At 40.7% G+C, this 20820-nt stretch overlaps 1 protein-coding gene across 4 annotated transcripts in view; it reads right to left on the reverse strand.

Annotated features, from left to right (window-relative positions):
- PLPPR5 (phospholipid phosphatase related 5) overlaps nucleotides 1-14286 on the reverse strand; it is a 176878-nt gene extending 162592 nt beyond the window's left edge. For all 4 annotated transcript variants that reach the window (XM_056139069.1, XM_056139068.1, XM_056139067.1 and 1 more), the window contains exon 1: nucleotides 14075-14286. In XM_056139069.1, coding sequence (XP_055995044.1) covers nucleotides 14075-14278 — 204 coding nt within the window. In that variant the 5' untranslated portion in view covers nucleotides 14279-14286. The remainder of the gene's footprint in view (nucleotides 1-14074) is intronic.
- Nucleotides 14287-20820: the final 6534 nt, after the last annotated feature.

Genomic DNA, 20820 nt, shown 5'->3' on the forward strand with positions numbered 1-20820 from the left:
AAAGAACAGGGGCAACCGGTGTTGATGCAGAGGTGTCGAGAAAGGGGCTCTCCTTCACTGCTGGTGGGAATGCCAACTCGTCCAGCCCTTTTGGAAAACAGTATGGACAATTCTCAAAAAAATTAGAAATTGAGCTCCCATTTGATCCAGCAATACCACTCCTGGGAATATATTCTGTAGAAGCAAAAAAGTATAGCCAAAATGACATTTGCACTTCCATGTTCATTGCTGCACTGTTCACAATAGCTAGAATCTGGAAAAAACCTGAGTGCCCGAGAACAGATGACTGGTTAAAGAAACTTTGGTATATCTATACAATGGAGTACTGTGCAGCTGTTAGGAAAGACGAAGTCATGAAATTTACATACAAGTGGTACTACATGGAAAGTATCATGCTAAGTGAAATGAGTCAGAAAAAGAGGGATCAACATAGAAAGATTGCATTCATCTGGGGAATATATAGTAACAAAATAGGAGACTAACACCCAACAATAGTCAAGATAAGTTACAGGAGGTTTACTCCATGGTTTGAAGGCCAGCCACACATTCTAGGGGAAAGGGCAGCTCAGACAGGGAAGGGAACACCAAGTAAAAGGTGTTGGGAGGATCCTCCCAGGATGGGAGATGCATGCTGAAAGTAGACTATAGGCTGAACATGTTTGCCACTCAATGCCTCTTTTGCAAACCTCAGCAACCAAAAGGAGAGGGAAAACAAAAGGGAATGCCCTGCCACAGAAGCGGGATGATTTGGGGGGATGGGAGTGGTGGGAGGGTTACTGGGATGATTGGTGGTGGAGAATGGGCACTGGTGGGGGGATGGATAGTCAATCATTGTATAACTGAAACCCAAGTACAAAAACTTGTAAGGTCAACAACTGTACCTCATGGTGTTTCACTAATAAAAAAAAAAAAGAAATTCTTGTTTTAAGAGTATCTCTGAGTCACCCTCCTCTTCAAATTTGGCGCCACATCTGGTTGTGCTCGAGGCTTACTTGGAGAAACTGGGGGACTAAATAGGTGCCGGGAATCAATCATGCATATGCAAAGCAAACCCTCTATCTGCTTCATTCTTGCTCCAGCCTTCCCCCACCGTCTTTTTAAAAAATCCAAAATATAAATGACATATAAAATGTAAATTTATATGCATTTCTTATAAACAGTAATTACCACTAAACAGTTCTTCCTTGACTCTTACTAGCCTTTCAGTATAATAATGCCTTGGGTACCAGAGATATTCTACAAGTTCATTATATAGAGAGTTAAAATCATGTTTTATTAAGTTAAATCACACTAAAGGCATTTAGAATCTGTGGATCAAATATGAATAGCGATTATTATTTCCAGGAGCTATTTCCAGATGTAATTTTCCTTTTTTAATATGAAAAAATCTGATGTTAGGAACATAAAGCACTAGAGAACAAAATTATTTGGGAGAACAAAATAGTCTATCTTTTTCTTCTACTACCTCTTCATAATTGCAGACCAAGTGCAAATTTTGCATACAATATTCAGTAAAGTCTTTTTACAGTCAATAGTATAAAGTCATAAGAAAAAAATGCTGTCAGTATAATTACATGCTCTCTATCTCTCTCACCACATAATACTGTTACATAGAGAAATTTCTTGCAGGTGTTCTTAAGCTCTCCAGGAGATGGCAAAAAAAAAGTGATACTGGGATGAGGGCCATCGATATATTGTAAGCATCCAGGATGCTGGGATGCATCACTTTTTGGCTGTGGGGTGCTGGATCAGACACTTAATATTTTGTGTCTCCTTATCTTCTTCTGTTCACTTAATCACTTCTACAAAGAAGTGATCGTTGATGTCAAGAGAGGGGTGCGGCAGGGTGATACCATTTCACCGAAACTCTTCAGTGCCACCCTCGAGAACATCATGCGATGACTGGAATGGGAAGGAATGGGAGTGAAGATAGATGGTCGGCAACTACACCACCTCCGCTGTGCTGATGACATTGTTTTAATAACACCAAACATCAGCCAAGCGGCACAAATGCTGGCCGACTTTGACCGTGAGTGTGGAAAGGTAGGGCTACAGCTGAATCTTACGAAGACAATGTTTATGAGAAACAGCCTCGTTCCTGATGCCCCATTCGCTCTCAACAGAACGACCATCTCCGAATGCAACAGCTATGTGTACCTAGGTCGAGAGGTCAACATGACAAATGACCTGGCACCCGAGCTGCGCAGGAGGAAGAGAGAGGCTTGGAACGCCTTCAAGAACATCGAAGAAATAGCTAAGAGGACGAAGAACCTCCGGCTCCGGGCAAATCTCTTTGATTCCACTGTTCTTCCTGCATTAACATATGCCTCAGAGACCTGGGCCCTACGCAAACAGGATGAGAACGCTATTCAGGTCTCCCAAAGAAGAATAGAAGAGCTATGCTTGGAATATCAAGTTTCACTCAAATGAGAGAACGAATCCGGAGTTCTGACATCCGTCGACAATCAAGAATCAGGGACGCTGTCTCATTTGCCAAGGTGTCGAAAATCAGATGGGCTGGTCACGTAATGAGATTTAAAGAGGACCGCTGGACTAGAGCTGTTACCGACTGGATTCCACGGGATGTCAAAAGACCGCGTGGCCGCCCACCTTCCAGATGGTCAGACTTCTTCGTCAAGATCATGAACGATCGGTTTGAGGCTCTTCATGTTCCCGGAGCGAACAGATGCCATTGGGCTACACTAGCACGCAACAGGGACAAATGGAGACGTTACTGGCACCCGCTCGAGCAAATCTTCTGTTAACTGAGATAATAGCACTATCTCTCTCAAAAGTTGCTGTGAAGATTAAATTAAGACCAAAAAGTATAACAATACCTTGAAGTCTCAAAATTTACTATTTCCACAATTTCTCCTTAACTGAAGGATTTGGGATTGTCATTTAATCTGGTCACTCATTTAAAAACTAACATAGCTAAACTGTAGTACAGTAGTACTGTCCTCCCGTTGTTCATCGATTTGCTCAAGCTGGCCCAGTAACGTCTCCATTGTGAGACTTGTTACTTTGTTTGGCATACTGAATATGCTTGCCGTGCGGGCTAGATATTTTCAGTATCTTGCCGGGCTCTCGGAGATGGGTGGAGGAATTGAATCCGGCTAGGCCGAGCTGGCCGCGTGCAAGGCAAATGCCCTACGCTGTGCTATCTCTCCAGCTTGATAGCTAAGCTAAATGATTTTTTTTTGAGGGGCCATATCCAGAGCTTAATCCTATCTCTGTGCTCAGGGTTCACTTTTAGAGATGCTTAGGGGATCATTTAGGAGTAAACCCAGGCTTGCAAGACAAGTGCCTTACCCACTGTCCTATCTCTCAAACTCTAAACTAAATGACCTTAATCCCTCTTTAATAATTACAAGTTCAGCTACCAAAAATAGCAAATTTTCTTTCATATTTGACTAATAAATCTTTTCCAAAAGTTGAATTACAGGAAGAGCTTGATGATGTGGCCTGAATAAAGTATCTACTGGATTCCTATATCTGTATTCAAGACTTAGTCCCAGGAGAAATAAAAAGAGGACCCCCAAGTAATCATGTGATTAGGAGCCAGCGAGAAGAGGAAACAAAGGTCTCTTTGAGAAGGACCAGAAGGGTTGTCACATAGTTTTGACTAAGTCACTTCATTCATTTAAGAACTGAGCAAACCCAACATTGAAAATGCACATGTGAAGGAAAGGTAATTGTCAAAACCTATCGATCATTTGTTTTTAAGTGGAAATATCAGTTCATTTTTAATTATAACATGAGGCCCCAGGTGCCCTATCTAGCCAAAACTGCTCAATCTTGGTATTTGTGAGAACATGGCATTCTGCTTTGATGAGAGCTCTGGAAATACAAGACGCTTCTCAGTGTGAAAAGTGCTTCTGTGTACCCCAGTGTGAGAAAAAGCTAATTCTAAAATCTTGATAAAAATCTCAATAGAAAGTACAGTTTCTGCTGGGTATACTGAAAGCTCTCTTTCAAAAAAGAGGAGATCACTGCACTAAAAAAAAGAGTCTACAATTTCTGAGCACAGGGGTCCTGGTAATATCAACACAAATCCTGCTTCCTTAGAGAGAATTACCACAAGTTATTTTGGTAATCTGCAGGTACCTTAGGATGACACTGTTGCTTATCTTTCCTATGATTCTATGGCCTTTTATTTCCTGATATAATTTTTAAAGATTTGGAGACAGACAAGACTAATCCTGGTTTTCTTATTTGGAGTAAGTCAGGTAATTAAATGTTGATTTCAAGATTTGGTAGACATGGAGGTTACTCAACAAACATCTGTTCAGGAAAAAAGAAATGAGGAAGGGAGAGAAAGTGGAAGTCCAAGGTAGTCACCAATCAGTGACATTTTATCCAAAAGATTCCACTTGCAAGAGGTCAAAACAACTCTTTCTGCTATCTGCATGTTAATTAATGCCCAATTTAATTAGATTGTGAATAAAAATGAATTTTTATTGATATAGTGCCTTCTTAATTAGCATGATAAATAATAATAATGAACTTACTGGTGAAATTAGAGATTTTTCAAGTATGCTTATGACTAAAATGTTTTGAAAATATTTTCCATCCTTGATGAACAGGATGAAGATATAAAACTCTAATGAGACCTGTAATCTGTTTTGTTCTAAGTGGAAATATCAGTTCATTTTGAATTATAAAATATAATTCTATAATTTAAATTATAGACACTATAATTAGAGTCCAGACATTTGTGGAAGTTTTCTACTTGAAGCATATTGGCCTGATAATATAGATTTCATTGATGACACACTCTTTTATGATACCAATTTTATGCCAAAATTTGTGGTCTCTGAGTTTATAGAACATGAAATATTTTGTTGGAGTTAATAAATGGTTCTTAAGTATGAGAATTTGTTTAGAATCACGCTATTATCAGGAATGTCACTTAGTGCCCATATAACTTATCTGCTAAAAATAATCAAAGAACTGGGTATGAAAAAAATGGCTTAATTTGTAACACCCCAACTTAAAATGTGTTGTATAATTTAATGTGATTTAAGGGCCCAAGTCTAGTGATAGAAAGATGAGTAAAGATAAAAAACAACATAAAGTATAATAGAAAGTTAATTAATTTAATGTCATAACTTTTTTAAGGAGGTGAAGGAATCACAGAGAATCACAGCTATTTCACCTGATGGAGTCTAAGGCATTTTTTTAGAAACTGCTACTAATATTGAAAGAATAGAGTAGAATGTTCCAAAAGTTAGAAAAACACTCCAAAGATTGGGAAAAATAATTCATATGAGAAATTACATGTTGATTATATATAACAAAAATATATATGTAATATATATTATGCACCGAACACATATAAACACACATACAAACATGTTTTCTAGTCACTCATTTACTTTCTATGAGAAATGTCCACTCAGAGACTCTTTTTTTGGTTTTTGTATGTTTTGTGTGGAAGGAAGCTCCCAGCAGCCTCCTTGAGGATCACTCACAGAGATTCTCATCAGGGTAAATGGTTCAATACGAGAATGTGGGCTGGATACCGCAGTGAAGCTCAGAGGCCGTCAGTCATTGCCATGGTGCTCCAGGACTCCAGGCTACCCCAAAGGAAGATAGGTGGGATTTACATTGCTGAGGAGTACACCATCCACATAGTTCCTAATCCTGTACCTTTTCCCAGGCCCCCCAAATATTATTTTCACAATTTATAACTGAACCTGGTACGGGACGGAGGGAACCCACTAGGATTCTGGTTTTGGATTTTGTTTTCAATGGTGATTTTACTGACAGTGATTCTCAAGTTACATCTGTCACAAAAAGACTAAAAAAGCCACCAGCCTGCTGAGTGAAAACTGGCATCCTCAGAAATAATTTAAATAGTACTGAATATAGAACTGCTTCACATATTTTAAAATATCTTCCATCAAAATTATATCCCTTATGATCCTCCAAGGCATGTTAAAGAATCCTGCTAACTATGGGTTAAAGTGGTAACTCTGAAATCAGTGCCCTGTCAATCTGTAGGAATGGGATGTTGGTGGAGAAAATCAAGTTCTTTTGTTTATTCCCACTGGCCTTAGGAACAAAAGAAATTTAGAATTTGAATTCCTCTTCTCATTTTTGGTTGTAACTGAACCAAAATACTAACAAGTATATGAGTACTATGAAGAGTCCATTGATATGTAATCAATATCACTGCTTAGCTATGAATCAAATTAGTGGGAAACTGCATGTGGCCAACAGAATGCTGGTTTCAAAATAATAGATTCATATCCCCAATGTGTCACTTGGCAACTGGAATACTCAGGCTCTTTGGATGTATTACCCATGTGAGAAATTATTATGCAGAGTAAATAGTTCACATATTTGCCTAACAAAATAATTGAGAGCACCTGGTGTCATTTTGCTACTCTCTCAATGACCTCACTGGCATTATTGTTAAAGGAATAGTTATGAATTGAGTACCTAATACCTGCTTATACTTAATGCTGCTTAATCATGTTAACAGTCACTGTCTCAAGATTACAGACAGGAAAACTGTGATTTGGTGATACAATTTCTTGTATACAGTCTGAGTTCTTGAAGGACAAGGAAGATGTATTTAGTCATTTTACAAGCCCAAGTAATAGTAGCATTCAAAACTTTTGCAAAAATATCTTTTGGCAAAGTACAAATTTAAAACTTCATATCATACATGCATAATTAACCATATTTAACAGATGGTAATTAACTATGCTCCCTGAAAAACTCTTTTTTTTCAAATGACAAAATGAATGGATGATTCTTTATAACAACTTGAAAATACTCAGAATATACTGAAATTGAAATTTAGCATTGGGTTTTCCAATAGGAATCTTTCCTAGTTTGAAGACTATTTCACATTTCTGCCTTTTAATTAATTTTGCTCTTTTTTGTCTGCAGAGAATCTGGAAAAGTACAGAAATTCCACTTTTTTTCCTATTCCACAGAGTAACTAATCAGACTAGCAAAGCTATGCTGCAAGAGTCCTAGCTGCCTGCACACCACTGAGGACTGTGTGGCCACAAAACCCCATGAACTACTAACACTATGTTTTCTTCACTTGCATAAAGTGACTACTGATCTCCTTATTCTCATGCATTTTTTTCTCACCACAGCCCTAAAAGGTTGGAAGTAATAAGCCCCTCCCCCCTTTTTCATAAGGTCCCTAGCAGAGAAGCCACAAGGCTACTGAGAGGTGGGAGAGGAGACAAAGAAAAGTGCAGAAGGGAAGTGGAGAAGAAGAGAGCTAGATTAGAGAAGTGAAATAGAAGAGGGGCAGAGAGGAGAGATGGAAGGAAGGAAGCAAAAAGGGCTAACAGGCTTTCAGATTCCTGAGTCTGCCTTTCCCTCAGTGTGACCAGCTACTGATCAGTGAGCAAATGGGGAAAGAGACACCAAGAGAACTGCAGGGAAAAAGGAAGGAGAAGATGAAGGAAGAATATAAATGAATGAATATGAATGAGAGCGTCTAAATAAAGCAAGGTCCCACGAGTCTTAAGGTTGGCTTGAAATCGGTTTCTAGCCCTTCAAAAATACATCTTTACTTTGTGAAGGGGGACTTGGAAATCTCAAACAATCTGACAAGGACAAGCAAAATGCATACACATATACGTGCATCTATAAGGCAATATTTTATACATGATTTTAGTCTGTCCACTGCATCCTGCCAGGTCCCATTTTAAGAAACATGATTGAGAAATCAAAGCCCCAACCCCCGCTCTGCAGTCCACAGCATCTGCAGGCAAATGCTCGAGCACCAAGCTCTACCCCTCTGCGAGGCCACAGCACCCTGACCCAGAGGCTGGCTCCACATAACTGTAAGCACCTGCAGAACTCTATTAGGGTGTGGTACAGAGATACAGCAAAATCAGAAAAACATGACTACAGATCAGAACAGAAATCTCTCTGAATCCCTTCTGCCAACGCCCACCTTCTCACAGCATTCCCAGCCAAGCCTAATAAGAAACAAAACAATTTCCTACACACCACACTGAACCATTAACCACACTGGAACGCAAAAGCATTCAATCAAATCAGATCAACAAAAATTGAGATAAGAGGTTTGAAAAAACTCCAACTCTGCTAGGCTCAAATCAGGAAGACTAAAAACATCTTTAAAGATGCCTTTTGTGTGTCATGACAAAGGTGGATAACAGCAGAAGCCACTGCACATGCTTTGACAACTCAGGCACTTTCACTGTGTACACCAATGGATCATCCGGTCCAAGTTTCTGTCATAAAGGTAGTGTAAAATTTTAACTGTAGAGGACAGGCGAGATGATAGTACAGCAGGTGAAGCACTTGTCTTGCACTTAATGGACGTGGGAGTTCGATATCCGATACCCTATATCATCACACAGTTTTGCCAGGAGTGATCCCTAAGCACAAAGCCAGAAGTAAGCCCTGAGTACCACCAAGTGAGGCACCCAAACAAAACAAAATTAAATGTAAAAAGTTAAAATCTTTCATAATTGTTACTGTAAAATATTAATAAACAATCACATATAAGTCTGTAATTTAATCCCATTAAGCATTATGCTTCTCGTTTATAATATAGGTTTAAAGATAGAATTTGTTTAAAGAAAATACTACCAGGGTCAGAGAGACAGTATAACGGGTAGGGCACTTGCCTTGCAGACTACAGATCCTGGTTCAGTCCCTACACCATATATGGTCACCAGAAGTGAGTTCTTCACATTGCTGGATGTGGTCCCCCCAAAAAACAAGCAAATTAACAAAAAATTGATTTTTCTTAAAAATTACTACCACAAACAGCATGAACTGAAGTAACTCATTTAATATCCCAAGAGGTGTCTGGTTTATAGGAATCCCAAGGAAGACTCATCAAAGAGAAGAATTGTTGACTTGAGGAGAATCTGTAATGTGTTTTAATTTTCTTGAAATTCAGAATCCCAAATTTTTGTAAGTGAATTGAACAACATAACCTCTAATAATTTGATTAACCTTGGAATCCACTCACAGAAGGATTTTGCTAGATGCTATAAATGAGTCATTATGATTAGTTATCATAACTTTGGCAGGGTTAAGAGTATATTAATACAATATAATTAGATATGTACTGATGTTATACAAATTAACCAATGTCCTGCTCCAAATAACCTATGGGATCTGTACATACAAAATCTCAATTTTTCAGTCAAAGATCATGCCTGGTGAGAATAACTCCAGTTCAAATAGCTGGGAAATGACAGTTCTGAGTTTCTTTGGCTTTTGAGAGGTAAGCAATATTATTTTATTTTATTTATTGTTTTGGCCACTCCCAGATATGCTCAGGGATTACTTCTGGCTCTGCACTTAGGAATTATTTCTGACAGCAGTGACCAGGAGATTTAATAGGATGCCTGGGATGGAACCTAGGTGGGGAGTATGCAAGGCAAGTGTCCTACCAGCTGTACTATCTCTCCAGCTCTGAGATAAGCATTTTTATCTCTAGTTTGTGAATAAGAACATTTTGTTCAAGTCACATGACTAACCAGTGATATGAATGGTAACCAGAATAAGAATTCAGATTTTTTGTACACCTATGAGTGTACATTTTGTCCTGCATCACGCTAACAGCAGCATGTTCTTCAACTGGGATAGGAGCAAGTACCCAAATAAATGGAAAAAAAGGGCTTGAAAAGCTTTAGGCACCTTGAATCAATGAGAGAGAGTTCTGGATGTGTGATGTGCTTCTGTCATCCTCTGCCTTCTCCATATTTAGTGATGCAATACACTTGAGAAAGCAGCGATAACTATAATCCTTAGAGTCTCATAATCTAGAGAAAGCTCCTGGAGATACAAACATACAGAGATATATATTTCCTGATCTTCAGACTGGCCTGCTTGGTGGTATTCTCTGACTTGTTCTAAGGACAGTTAGAGCTTCAGGCATAGCAGCCATTCTAGTTCGGTCTCCTTCAACAAACTCTTTGCATGGCTCATAGATCTGAGGAATGAACATCTGTTAGTAGTTATACTTTTCAAACTGGGGAGCAGTTCTTCTGATCAATGATAACCAAAGATCACTAATTACATTTATATAGGTAAACAGTTATGGTGCTTGGTACATGCTAGACAGATCCAATTGGATAGACTCTGCTGTCAAAGAGTTTGTCATGGTATCTTTGCATGTGAGCCCAAACTGCAGGGGTTTTCAGAAAACACAATTAAAATCAGTGTTATTTTTATAGCACACAACAGGCTCAGAGTTAAAAGCATTTGAAATAATTTTATATAGATACTTTAATGCTAGGCGAGACCTGCTGTCACCCAGATGTCCTAAAATACCACCCGTAATACTCTGTCTTCACCTAATTCCCAGCTAATTCAGAAAGACTTTTAGCTTTGTATGCCAACTACTAACCAATGAGACCCTAGTATATATCCTCACCATATGCCACCCCACCCTGACCCCAGATTTCCCCACTCACCATTTTCAGAAACAAGCAAAATTAATTGTAGCTGGAGAATACAGCCTGCATTTTTCTGCTCTCTATGTAGCATACAGCGACTTCTGTGACATCCTGACTCAAAATTTGTTTCAACCACTTCTTCGAATGATATCTCCAATACCACAATTTTCTTCATGAAGGCTTCTCACTCACAAATAAAAATGATCTCATCTACTTCTCAAACACCAAATATCTTTGTGAGATGGAAACATAGCAAACTTGATTACCATAATTTATATTATGCCTTTGTCCTGTTTACCTAATTAGGCCCTAATTATCCAAAGGAAGCCCTAATTTTTTAGGCCCAATAACCATGGTTCACTTCTAAAGTTGCCTTTATAACCTCTTCTTTGCCTGATACAGTCCTTGCAACACAGAAATTCAATAAACATCTCCCAAATCATTAGCTTAATAATGTTAATAATACAATGATGTCTTAGAGAAAATAAACTCTGAGAGTAAATGACATTTACATATTATATCTAATTTAATATTAAAAAATCTTGTGGTTTAGGAAGTTGAAACTTAATAAGCATAAACAAACAGTCCCTGGTAAAACACAAGTAGAGCTCAATTCTGGCACAGTAAAAGGAAACACTGAATCCTACCCTTGGCCCTAAGGCAAGGGCTACAAAAGTGGCGAATTAAAAATATATACTGCTTTCAATTTTTAGATAAATTTAGGAAGTGTAAAACAAAACTATAGGTTGTTATAAGAATTATAGGTACTTACACATAAGGTATGAAGATGAGTTTTAATGGTTCAAAACATATATAATGAATATTTATCACTACAGTCCAAGAAAATTAAGAGATAGAGGGGGAGAATAAGGAATGTATGTATAGGAATTGCTTATGAGTAAACAGGCTTTTAAAGAGTTTGGAAGAGCCGGGTTAAAAAGCTAGTGTTAGTGTTATATTTCTAGCTCTGGTCCTTGGGCAAGTTACTTAGTCTTTCTAAGTCTCAGGTTTCCTAAATGTTAGATGACAATTGTAATACCTGCTTTCATTAAAATATAAATCTTATACAGATAAGGTATATAAATTAGATAAGGCATATTCCTCAAAAAATGATGGACACTACTGACAGCATTATCAATAATTCTATTTTTATGCAAAATGACAGTGTGTGCTAAGCCAAAGCTCCCAACATGAATGGCAAGGCAGAACTGCCACTTCTGTTTCCAACTTTTCACAGTGGAGAGCGTTATGTATTATCAAGAAGTACAGAGGAGAAATGAAGGTCATCAGGAAACAGAGTTATGTTGTCTAAACCAGGATTTTTTCCTTTCCACATTGACTCCAAAATTCTTTCTCTTAAACCTTAAGAACTGAAATTCAAAACAGGGAAATCAAGTTGGAGTCTCCCTTTGAAGACCTTTCAGCTTACACTTGAAAACATCTGCACCATCTCCCAGTTCCTACCTTATTTCAGAGTTTTCTTTGGAAGGACATTAAAAAAAAGAATGCAAGACAAAGCAAGGCATTCAGCATCAGTGCCACAGGTGTATAACCATAATACCTATCCCTTTCTGTTTTCAGGTGCCTGGCTGCCCAGGATCCTCAAGTGTTAAGTGGAGAGAATAAATTATGGGGGGGGGCTTCTTTGAGAAATATATGTGGCTGTCATCAGTCAGTGCCCAGCACACCACAGGAATTCAATAATAACTAACCAATTCTTTTTCCTATCCTAGGTGTCCCGAAGTAAGAATAATCAAAGTCATTGGTTCAGTATGTACTTGTGCTGGGGAGGGGGTCGGCAAAGGGGGCTTGAAAAATCCTTCAGTTATATCATCTTTACGGAATATAAGTGCCTGCAAACTCAACATCTGCAGGAAGCAAGAGGATTCTAAGAGAGACATTCCCCCTCTTCTTTCAACTTTTGAAATGGAGGAAAAGAGAACATGCAGTTGAAGCTGGATTTGGGGTCTTGACATACTTAGTGACTCAGAAATAAGGCACAAAACAGAACATTTTCTGATACAAGGTCTACCGCTTTTCAAACCAGTATGCTGGAGCTGAATTTTAAGTCTGCTATCACAGTGTCTGTGATAAAGTTGCTTTGAAGTTGTCAAGTTCCTTGGGTGTTTCATGGAATTCCATGGTGTGTGCTAGGGACCTGATATTATTTTATAAATTGCCTAATAATAATTTCCCCTAAAATCATAGGAAACATGGCAATCTAAGCCTTCTAAATACAACTGACATTTTTAATATTCATTATTACAACTTTCATCTTCAACCACCGAAAATAAAACGTCCTCTTCCCTTTCCTATTTTTAATGAAAAATTAGAGGTAAGGAAGAGGAAAGAGATAGGGGGAGAAGAAAGAAAAAAAGGGGAAAAAGAGGTAAAAAGAATGAGGAGAGGGAAAAGAGGGAAGATGAGGGGTGGGAAGGGACAAGAGGAAAGTAGAGGAAAGTAAGGGAGAGGAGGGGAGCTGAGGGAAAGGAAGTGATGGAAGAAGAGGGGAGAGGAATGGGAAAGAGGGGAGGGGAGGGGAGGAGAGGGGAGGGGAGAGGAGAGGAGAGGAGAGGAGAGGAGAGGAGAGGAGAGGAGAGGAGAGGAGAGGAGAGGAGAGGAGAGGAGAGGAGAGGAGAGGAGAGGAGAGGAGAGGAGAGGAGAGGAGAGGAGAGGAGAGGAGAGGAGAGGAGAGGAGAGGAGAGGAGAGGAGAGGAGAGGAGAGGAGAGGGAGGAGGGAGAATATGAATGAGAAACAGGAGCATCACAGGGAAGGAATTTCCAATGCATTAATAATTTTCAAGAAACCGGAACATTTTCTGATGCAGCACCACCAATTTTCCTACCAATATCCTTGCATCATTTCCCCATGTGTAGATAATCATGTGATTATCCTAATAATTGCATATATTTATGTGTGTGTGTGCGTGTGTGTGCGCCTTGTCTCTATAGACACACACGCACAGAGTCTCCTTAAATAGAAAGGCTATTTCAGTGAGCCTCCAAAAGAAAAGGACTTAATGCTGCCCAAGGAGGGAGTGAAAGAGCCTTTAAAGAAATCTTGTAATTATGGCAGAGCCGCTGTTTTTTCGGGAAAAGCTGCTCCTGGACCCTTATCATCTTTGCCTTTCAAAATTCTCAATTTTTTTTTTTTCTGATTGAGGGTGTTTCTTCCCTGGACAGCCATTGAGTACTTTGATTTGCAAAGGCAGGAGGTGGCCAAATAGAACGAACAATCGCGGGAAGCGGGCTTGCCTTGCCCACCCGGGCAATGATCTCTCTCTCCCGGGCACCCCCGGGCACCCCCGCCGCTGCTCAGCTTCAGGTGCAATTGGAGGGGAGGCGGCGGAGCGAGGCCAGCAGGGAGCCACCCTTCGCCCCATCGGGCTCCCTTCTGCAGCGGCCACCCCCACCCCTCTCCGGTCCCCTCCACTCCCCTCCCAGCTCCCCCAAGTCTCCGCTGCGGTGGGCAGCGCAGCAGGGCGGTGCGGGGGTGGCCGTTCGGCAGGGGGTCGGTGGGGGAGCTTCGGCGGCATCTCCCCCTGGCCGAGCCCCGGGACGAAGGTCCTCCGGGGAAGGGGCTTCCTCCAAGTTGGAGGAACTTCGAAGGCAGCGGCCTCCCCAGCCCCGAGGGCGCGAGCGGCGCGCGGGCTTACCACGAGCACGGGCACGCCGGCGGCCAGCGAGTAGAGGAGCACGGGGGGCACGGCGCTGCGGTCCTCGGGGCCCGGGTAGGGCTTGCGGTAGGCGCTGTCGTGGCAGAAGAAGCCCTGCACGTTCACGGTGAACGTGTCCGTGTATTCGAAGTAGTACGCCAGCATCACCGTCCCTGCCATGATCACCACCTGGAAGTAGAGCATGCTGCTGCGGGCGCGGCGGGCAGGGGCAGGCGCGCCCGCGATCCCGGGCTGGGCCGCGGCGGCGGCGGCGGCGGGCGGAGGCGGGGCGGGATGCGGAGGAGGAGGTGGACGAGGCAGAGCAGGACCAGGAGGACGACGACGCGGCGGCCAGCCGGCCCGGGACGGAGCCCCCCGCGCCCCTCCCCGCCGCTAGCGCAGCCCGGCCCGGCGCGGGGTCGCGCGGGAGCGCTGGGAGTCTCCGGCGGCGGCGGCGGCGTCAGGGAAAGAAAGACCGTCCCCGCTGCCGCAGCTGGGTCAAGCCCCCAGGCCGGAGCGGAGGAGGTGGCGTCGGGGGCAGGAGGGGGGCAGCGGCTCGACTGGCGGCACCTGTACCCCTTCGCGGGCTCCGTGGCGCTGGAGAAGCTCCTGATGGGGAGGGGGGTGTGGGGGGGGGAACAACCAGGAAGGGGTGGGGGGAAAGGTGGGGGAAGGGAAGGCACTGGAGAAAGGAGCTTCTCGATACTCCCTTAGGAGGCAGCAGCTCTGAGGTCTGGGAACCCCGCACCGAGCCTGGGAACCTGGGGCGCGGGCGCGTCTTCCGAGCGCAAACGCCCCGGGAGCGCAAAGTGCGCGCCGCAGCGCGGGGACTCGCAGCCAGCGCCCGCCTGGCAGCCCTTAACCCCGTGCGGGATGCGCACCCCTAGCAGTGCTTGGCAGGCGCTCCCAGAAAGAAATCAGCTCCGAGGACTTCAGAGTCGGGCTTCCTCTGTCTCCCCAAAGGGATCCTGCGGAGGGGGGGAGGGGAGGGGGGCGGGGGGAGTTGCCAATGAAAACCAAGAATTTCACGGTCTGGGTGCTTCGCAGGCATCGGCTCTTGCACCGCGACCCCCAGCCCCCCCTCGTTCCTGTATTCTCTTGTCCATCGTCATTTATTAGCTGTTCTTCAGACGGGGCTAGCAGATTTATGAAGCCCCGCGGTGACGGTCACCAGAGAAGGAAAAGGGGCTACCTGAGTTCTGGGGAATTGGCCCGATTCCGCAGAGATCAGGAGAAAGAGCGGGACCCTAAGGCAGACTCTTGCCGCATGCACGCAAAACACACCCTACATGGGCACGCACGTGTGCTCGGGACTCTCCAGGACTCTGGACCTTCGTGTGTATACAGGGCCCTCCCCAGGACCCTGATTGCTTGGTTAGGGGCCAGGATGAAGGCGGAGGCTTCTTCTTTGCTGACATTGCGCACACCTTCTAATCCAGAGAACCCCAAAGAAAAGAATATACACAAGATTAGGGGTCGAGTGTATTCCCAGAGCCCTGCCCTTTATCATTAGAATGTAGAAGGGCCTTAGCAAGTCTCTAGAATACTCATTCCTATTACTGAGTCTGTAAATCGGTTAATTTAAGAGGTGGGTCTTTATCATTAAGAAAAAAGCTAAATCTGCTTAAGAGGAATTGAAATCTGGCAAACAGTAGTTTTTTTTGGGGGGGGGGGGAAGAATCCTAATGGTAGAGCGAAAGTTTTTGATACAAAATACCTCCCCCTCCAATTTTGTACAGACATCAATTAATTATTACTGTCTAGAGATCCTGAAGGACACAAAACGAAGCAATCTGGGGCCCTAAGAGTAAACTGTTCCTGGGTGACAGGGCTGACAGATTATAGTAGAGAAGTTCAATAACCACAAAGATATGTGGTTCAGTGTGCAGTTCAGAAAATCATGGTAGGTATGTAATGGCTTTTAAAAGGTGCTCTATTCCTAAACTGGAATCCCCCCAGCCTTCCAATTTATCAGAAATTTTAAATAGCTTTCATTTGAGTGCGTACATGGGTTTTGGTGGGGTGAAGAACGTGGCCTGCGGGGGCTATTCCTGGCTCTTTGCTCATGAGTGAGTGACCCCCTGGGGCTCTGTAGTCAGGAGTGAGTCCTGACAGAGCTTGGGAGACCTTATGTGGTGTCCGGGATTCAAACCAGAGCTGTAGGTAAGTCTGTACTATGTCTTCGGCTCTAATAAGCATTCTTTAAGGTAGTTTTTTTTTTTCAGTTTTTAAGGGTAACTTTATCTTAGGGAGAGTCTAGTGTTCATATTTCCAAACTAATGGGAACAATCATTATTTTTGAAATTAAGAGGCACCATAATGCATTGCTATAGTGTGATTGAGTGCATAGTACTGCGCATCTAACAAAGCAAGGTCTTTGCCTATTTGTTCAGCCCTGCAGGAGTGTATTCTATTTTCACAGTTTAGGTAATTAATAATTAAATGTCTCAGCTTAATTCTTAGACAACAGGGAGGAACTGTTTTCACCTGTTAAATGTATCAAATAGTCACAGAATGACTAGTTGTCTTTAGTCAAACAGCCTGGTTCTGACCTGGGACCCTGTCATAGAAGGTGTGGGGACCTTGACATGGACGGTTAGTAGAGCCCTTGTTCAGATCTCACTGTGCCACTCACCAGCTCTAAGAGTTTGGTGAAATACTTGACCTCCATGGAAGCTTGTAACTATCTCATGATGATTCAAAATAATTTAAAAAAAAAGAAAAGAGTAATACTTGACCTCTTTCTCCTTGGTTTCATGGTCAATAAAATCAGGATGATTCTAATACCTGTTTTCTAAGTTGATAACTCGGCAAAGGTTGAAACTTGTAAAATTTAACATCACTACATAAACAAACCTCATTTCTACATTCCAACATTCACCACAGTTGTTTTCTTCTCATTTTATTGCTTAGAGGGATTTTGGTATTATCAATTTCTCTGTAATATATACATTTTTTAAAATTGATTTGTGCATATTCTGCTTTCACTTTCAGATGCTATGTCAGGAATAAAGTTTTTTTTTTCCTTTAGTAATCTTAACAACTCTGACACATTTTTTTCCCTTAAGGTAGTCAACGTGGTTATTGATTCATGGTTGACTAATGATTCAAAGCTAAAATTCAAAGTTAGTACTGAATTTTAACTCATGTTGTAAAAATAGAAACATTACATTCAACTTTCATGAATATTTGAGCAGATTGCTTATTCATATAAATGACTTGAGGAGGATGAAAGAGCAGGAGGAGTGTGTGCCCTTGAGCTCTTAACTCTACTTTCCTATGCTTGGGTTCTTTGGGACACAAAATGAACTAGTTTTCCTTACCTCTGGACTGATGTTTTGGTTTGATTTATAATATCTGCACCACACCCAATGATGCATGGGGCTTATTCCTGACTATGCTCAGGGATTCCTTTGTTGGTTAAGGAACCTATGTGGCAACAGGGATTGAACCAGGGTCAGCTGCATGCAAGACAAACATTGTGACCCCTGTACTATCTCCCTGGACCCAACTTTGGGCTGATTTTACCAATAGAATAGTGATATATAAAGTAACTGGCTTAACAAAGCTTTGTGTATTTAGTGTATTTTTTGCTTGATTTTCTTAATCATTTAACTCAATACTTTTTCAAATTATATCTTTTTCAGTTCAAATAAGCCTTTGGTAGCCTATCTGAATCCTGAATTTAATTTACTTCCTAGGCATTCTATTGTATTTCAAATGAACTGTAGCAGTCAAAATGTCATTTATAAGTTTTATCTCACAACTTTCAATAATTTCTACTTTATTGATATGTATATGACTTACCAGTCTCTCCCAACGTTAAAACTTGGACCATGATAAATAGAGACAAATTTTGGAGCAATCATTTATTAATTCTAATACTAACAGACTCCCCATCGTAATACTCACATTTTAATAGTAAGGTCCTAGATAAGCATTGATTCTTCAGAGACAAAAGATAGATATACAAAAGTTTAAGTGGATAGTACATTCTTATTGGTAGCAAAATCAAAGACCAACCAATTGGTAGTTTTGGGAAACCAAGGTAGATAAATAATGCATTTTCTAACTTTGACCTGACTCTTTAAAGATTACTATCAGTTGTATTCTATACAACAGGTCTGTGACTGCTGAGAAAGGCAGATTTAAATTTTTTACTTAGGTCCAAGGATTTGTAGTTCATTAGTTTATAGAAAGAATGTTTTTGTGAGAGATGTTTGACTATTTCTAAGGGACAGAGAAGACACAAAATGTTAAACATTTAGACTCCAGAGTAATAGTCATCAGGGCATTTGCCTTGCTTGTGGACAATCTGGGTTCACTCCCTAGCACCTCATATGGTCCCATGAGCCCCACCAGGAGTAATCCCTAAGGTCAGAGTCAAGAGTAAGACCTGAGCACAATCAAATATTGCTCACAGATTAAAACTAAGCAAACAAAAACTTAAGCATTTGATTTATGTCCTGGTTTAGTAACTCAAAGGTAAATTTGGGCATTTTTATGGAATTTTATCATTACATGTATAAAACAAGGAAAAAATAGTGTTTTCAGTGCATGACTCACATGATGAGATATGAAGGATTGAAAAATCTTTATGCAAGAAAAACAAGAGGAGTACTCACCAAAAGAATGGAGTCCTCTTAGAAACAATAAGTCTGTGTTCATAATGCTAACCTGCTGCCAGAGGTGTTTAAAAAAAGTAACAAGTATGAAATATTAGATGAATTTGTACTGATGAGGACCTTTAAATATTAACATAGATTGTTAGAAGATCTTGTAGGAATATATTTTAAGAGATCTTTCAAAAAATAGACAGAGGGTAACTGCTTTCAAAATAAGTGAGAGTGGTAAACTGGGGATATTGGTGATGGGAAATGTACACTGGTGAAGGACCATTTTATGACTGAAACCCAATGTTTGTAACTGTGATCTCACTGTGACTCAACTAAAAAAGAAATTTTATTTAAAAAAATTAAAAAGAAACCAAGATAAGTGAGGTTTTTTGTAATGTATTATAATAATTAGAGAACTACAAAGGATAATATCTCAAAAGCTCTTCACTGAACTGTATTTAGGAAGAAAACTAGGAAACATGAGTTCAATAATTCCCTGACAATTCAACATAAAAACACCCTAAATTCAAATAAAAAATACGATCTAGAACTTATTAATTCAAGACATGTGCTTAAACAGGTTCACATCAGTCCAAACATTCAACATCTTCAAGGGGAAATTAAAGATAACTCCGGACTTTGGGTTTATATCTTTGACCCCTTATTGACATCATAAATTGCTGTGTCCTCACAGAATGGTCAGTGCTTGATTTAGGAGATAGCTGCTTTTTTAAGAAAACAGGAAGAGAAACAGCTAGTATAGTAATTTGTGTGTCTGTCGTGATTCCAGCTGTAATGGGGTGTTTATCTCAAAGGCCAGATCCTGGGATCTAGACAACTGGTGCTTATCTTCAACTAGATCACTAGCTAGCTATAAAGAACCTTTCTGTCTGACTATATTCCAGCTTATTTTATTTCTGTCCATTTCCAATATCTTAAAGTTTCACTTCCACAGTAAATTTTTATTTTTATTTTAATTTTGGCTTTTTGGGTCATACCCGGTGATTCACAGGGGTTACTCTTGGCTTTGCACTCAGGAATTACTCTTGGTGGTGCTCAGGGGACCATATGCGATGCTGGGAATCGAACCCGGGTCGGCTGCATGCAAGGCAAATGCCCTACCCTCTGTGTTAACTCCAGTACCTCAAAGTACATTTTTAAATTAAAGATTTTGAGTGATTATTTTACTGTAGTCATAGACATGAGACTGATGGACCAAGTAAAAGCCAAAACAGTTGGCAAAATACTCATCTGGTGAGCTTTGAGAAAAAGTATAGAGGGTAGAGTGCTTGCCTTGCACTCACTAACCCCTGTTTGATCCCAGTTTAGTCCTCATTTGATCCCATCCAGGAGTGATCTCTCAATGGACAGCCAGGAATAAGCCCTGAGCACAACTGTCTGTCCCTACAAAAAATAAGCATTCATCTAGGAGAGAATGGAAAAATTTTACATACACTGTTGAATTACTATATTAAACATACAATAGTTGAGTACATTATGTAACATTTTATTAAACACAATATAATAAACATCTGAAATATGTTATTGTTTATTGAATAAATATATAAAATATATAATAGTTTTATTATATAATAGATATGTTGAAGTTATTATATAATAGGTATGTAATAACACATAACAGGTATGTTGAAGTAAGCCTATTGAATGATTAATCTAGGAAAGAAGATGCTAATAACAGCCATGGCAATCACTTTCCCACTATCAGTTTGCTCATCTGTAAAATTGGGTTGATTAATTGTAATGCTACAAAGACATTAGAAGGCTTATGTTTACAAAATGCTTCATAAATATTAAAGCATTGGGGAAAATCTACCTTAGAAGGCTTTAGGCATTATAATTACAAAAAGAGAATGCTTAATCTAAGTAGGTTCTCTTCCTCCTCCACACTGAGTTCCAACAACTCCAATTAATTTCTCACTGGTCTGTTTTTACTCCTGCTGAATATTGTTGCCATATGTTTTATTCTAGGAAAAAAAGGCAACTCTTCGTTTTAGTAAGTCTGAACCAAGGGTCCATCATCTTCAGAGGCATTTCAAAATATTCCAGTGTCCTTACAATGACTTGAACAATTTTACGGAAAAGGACATAGGAGTGTGTCAGTGCAGTGTG

The sequence above is a fragment of the Sorex fumeus genome, unplaced genomic scaffold (genome assembly GCF_029834395.1).
Source record: "Sorex fumeus unplaced genomic scaffold, SorFum_2.1 ptg000131l, whole genome shotgun sequence".
NCBI lineage: Eukaryota > Metazoa > Chordata > Mammalia > Eulipotyphla > Soricidae > Sorex > Sorex fumeus.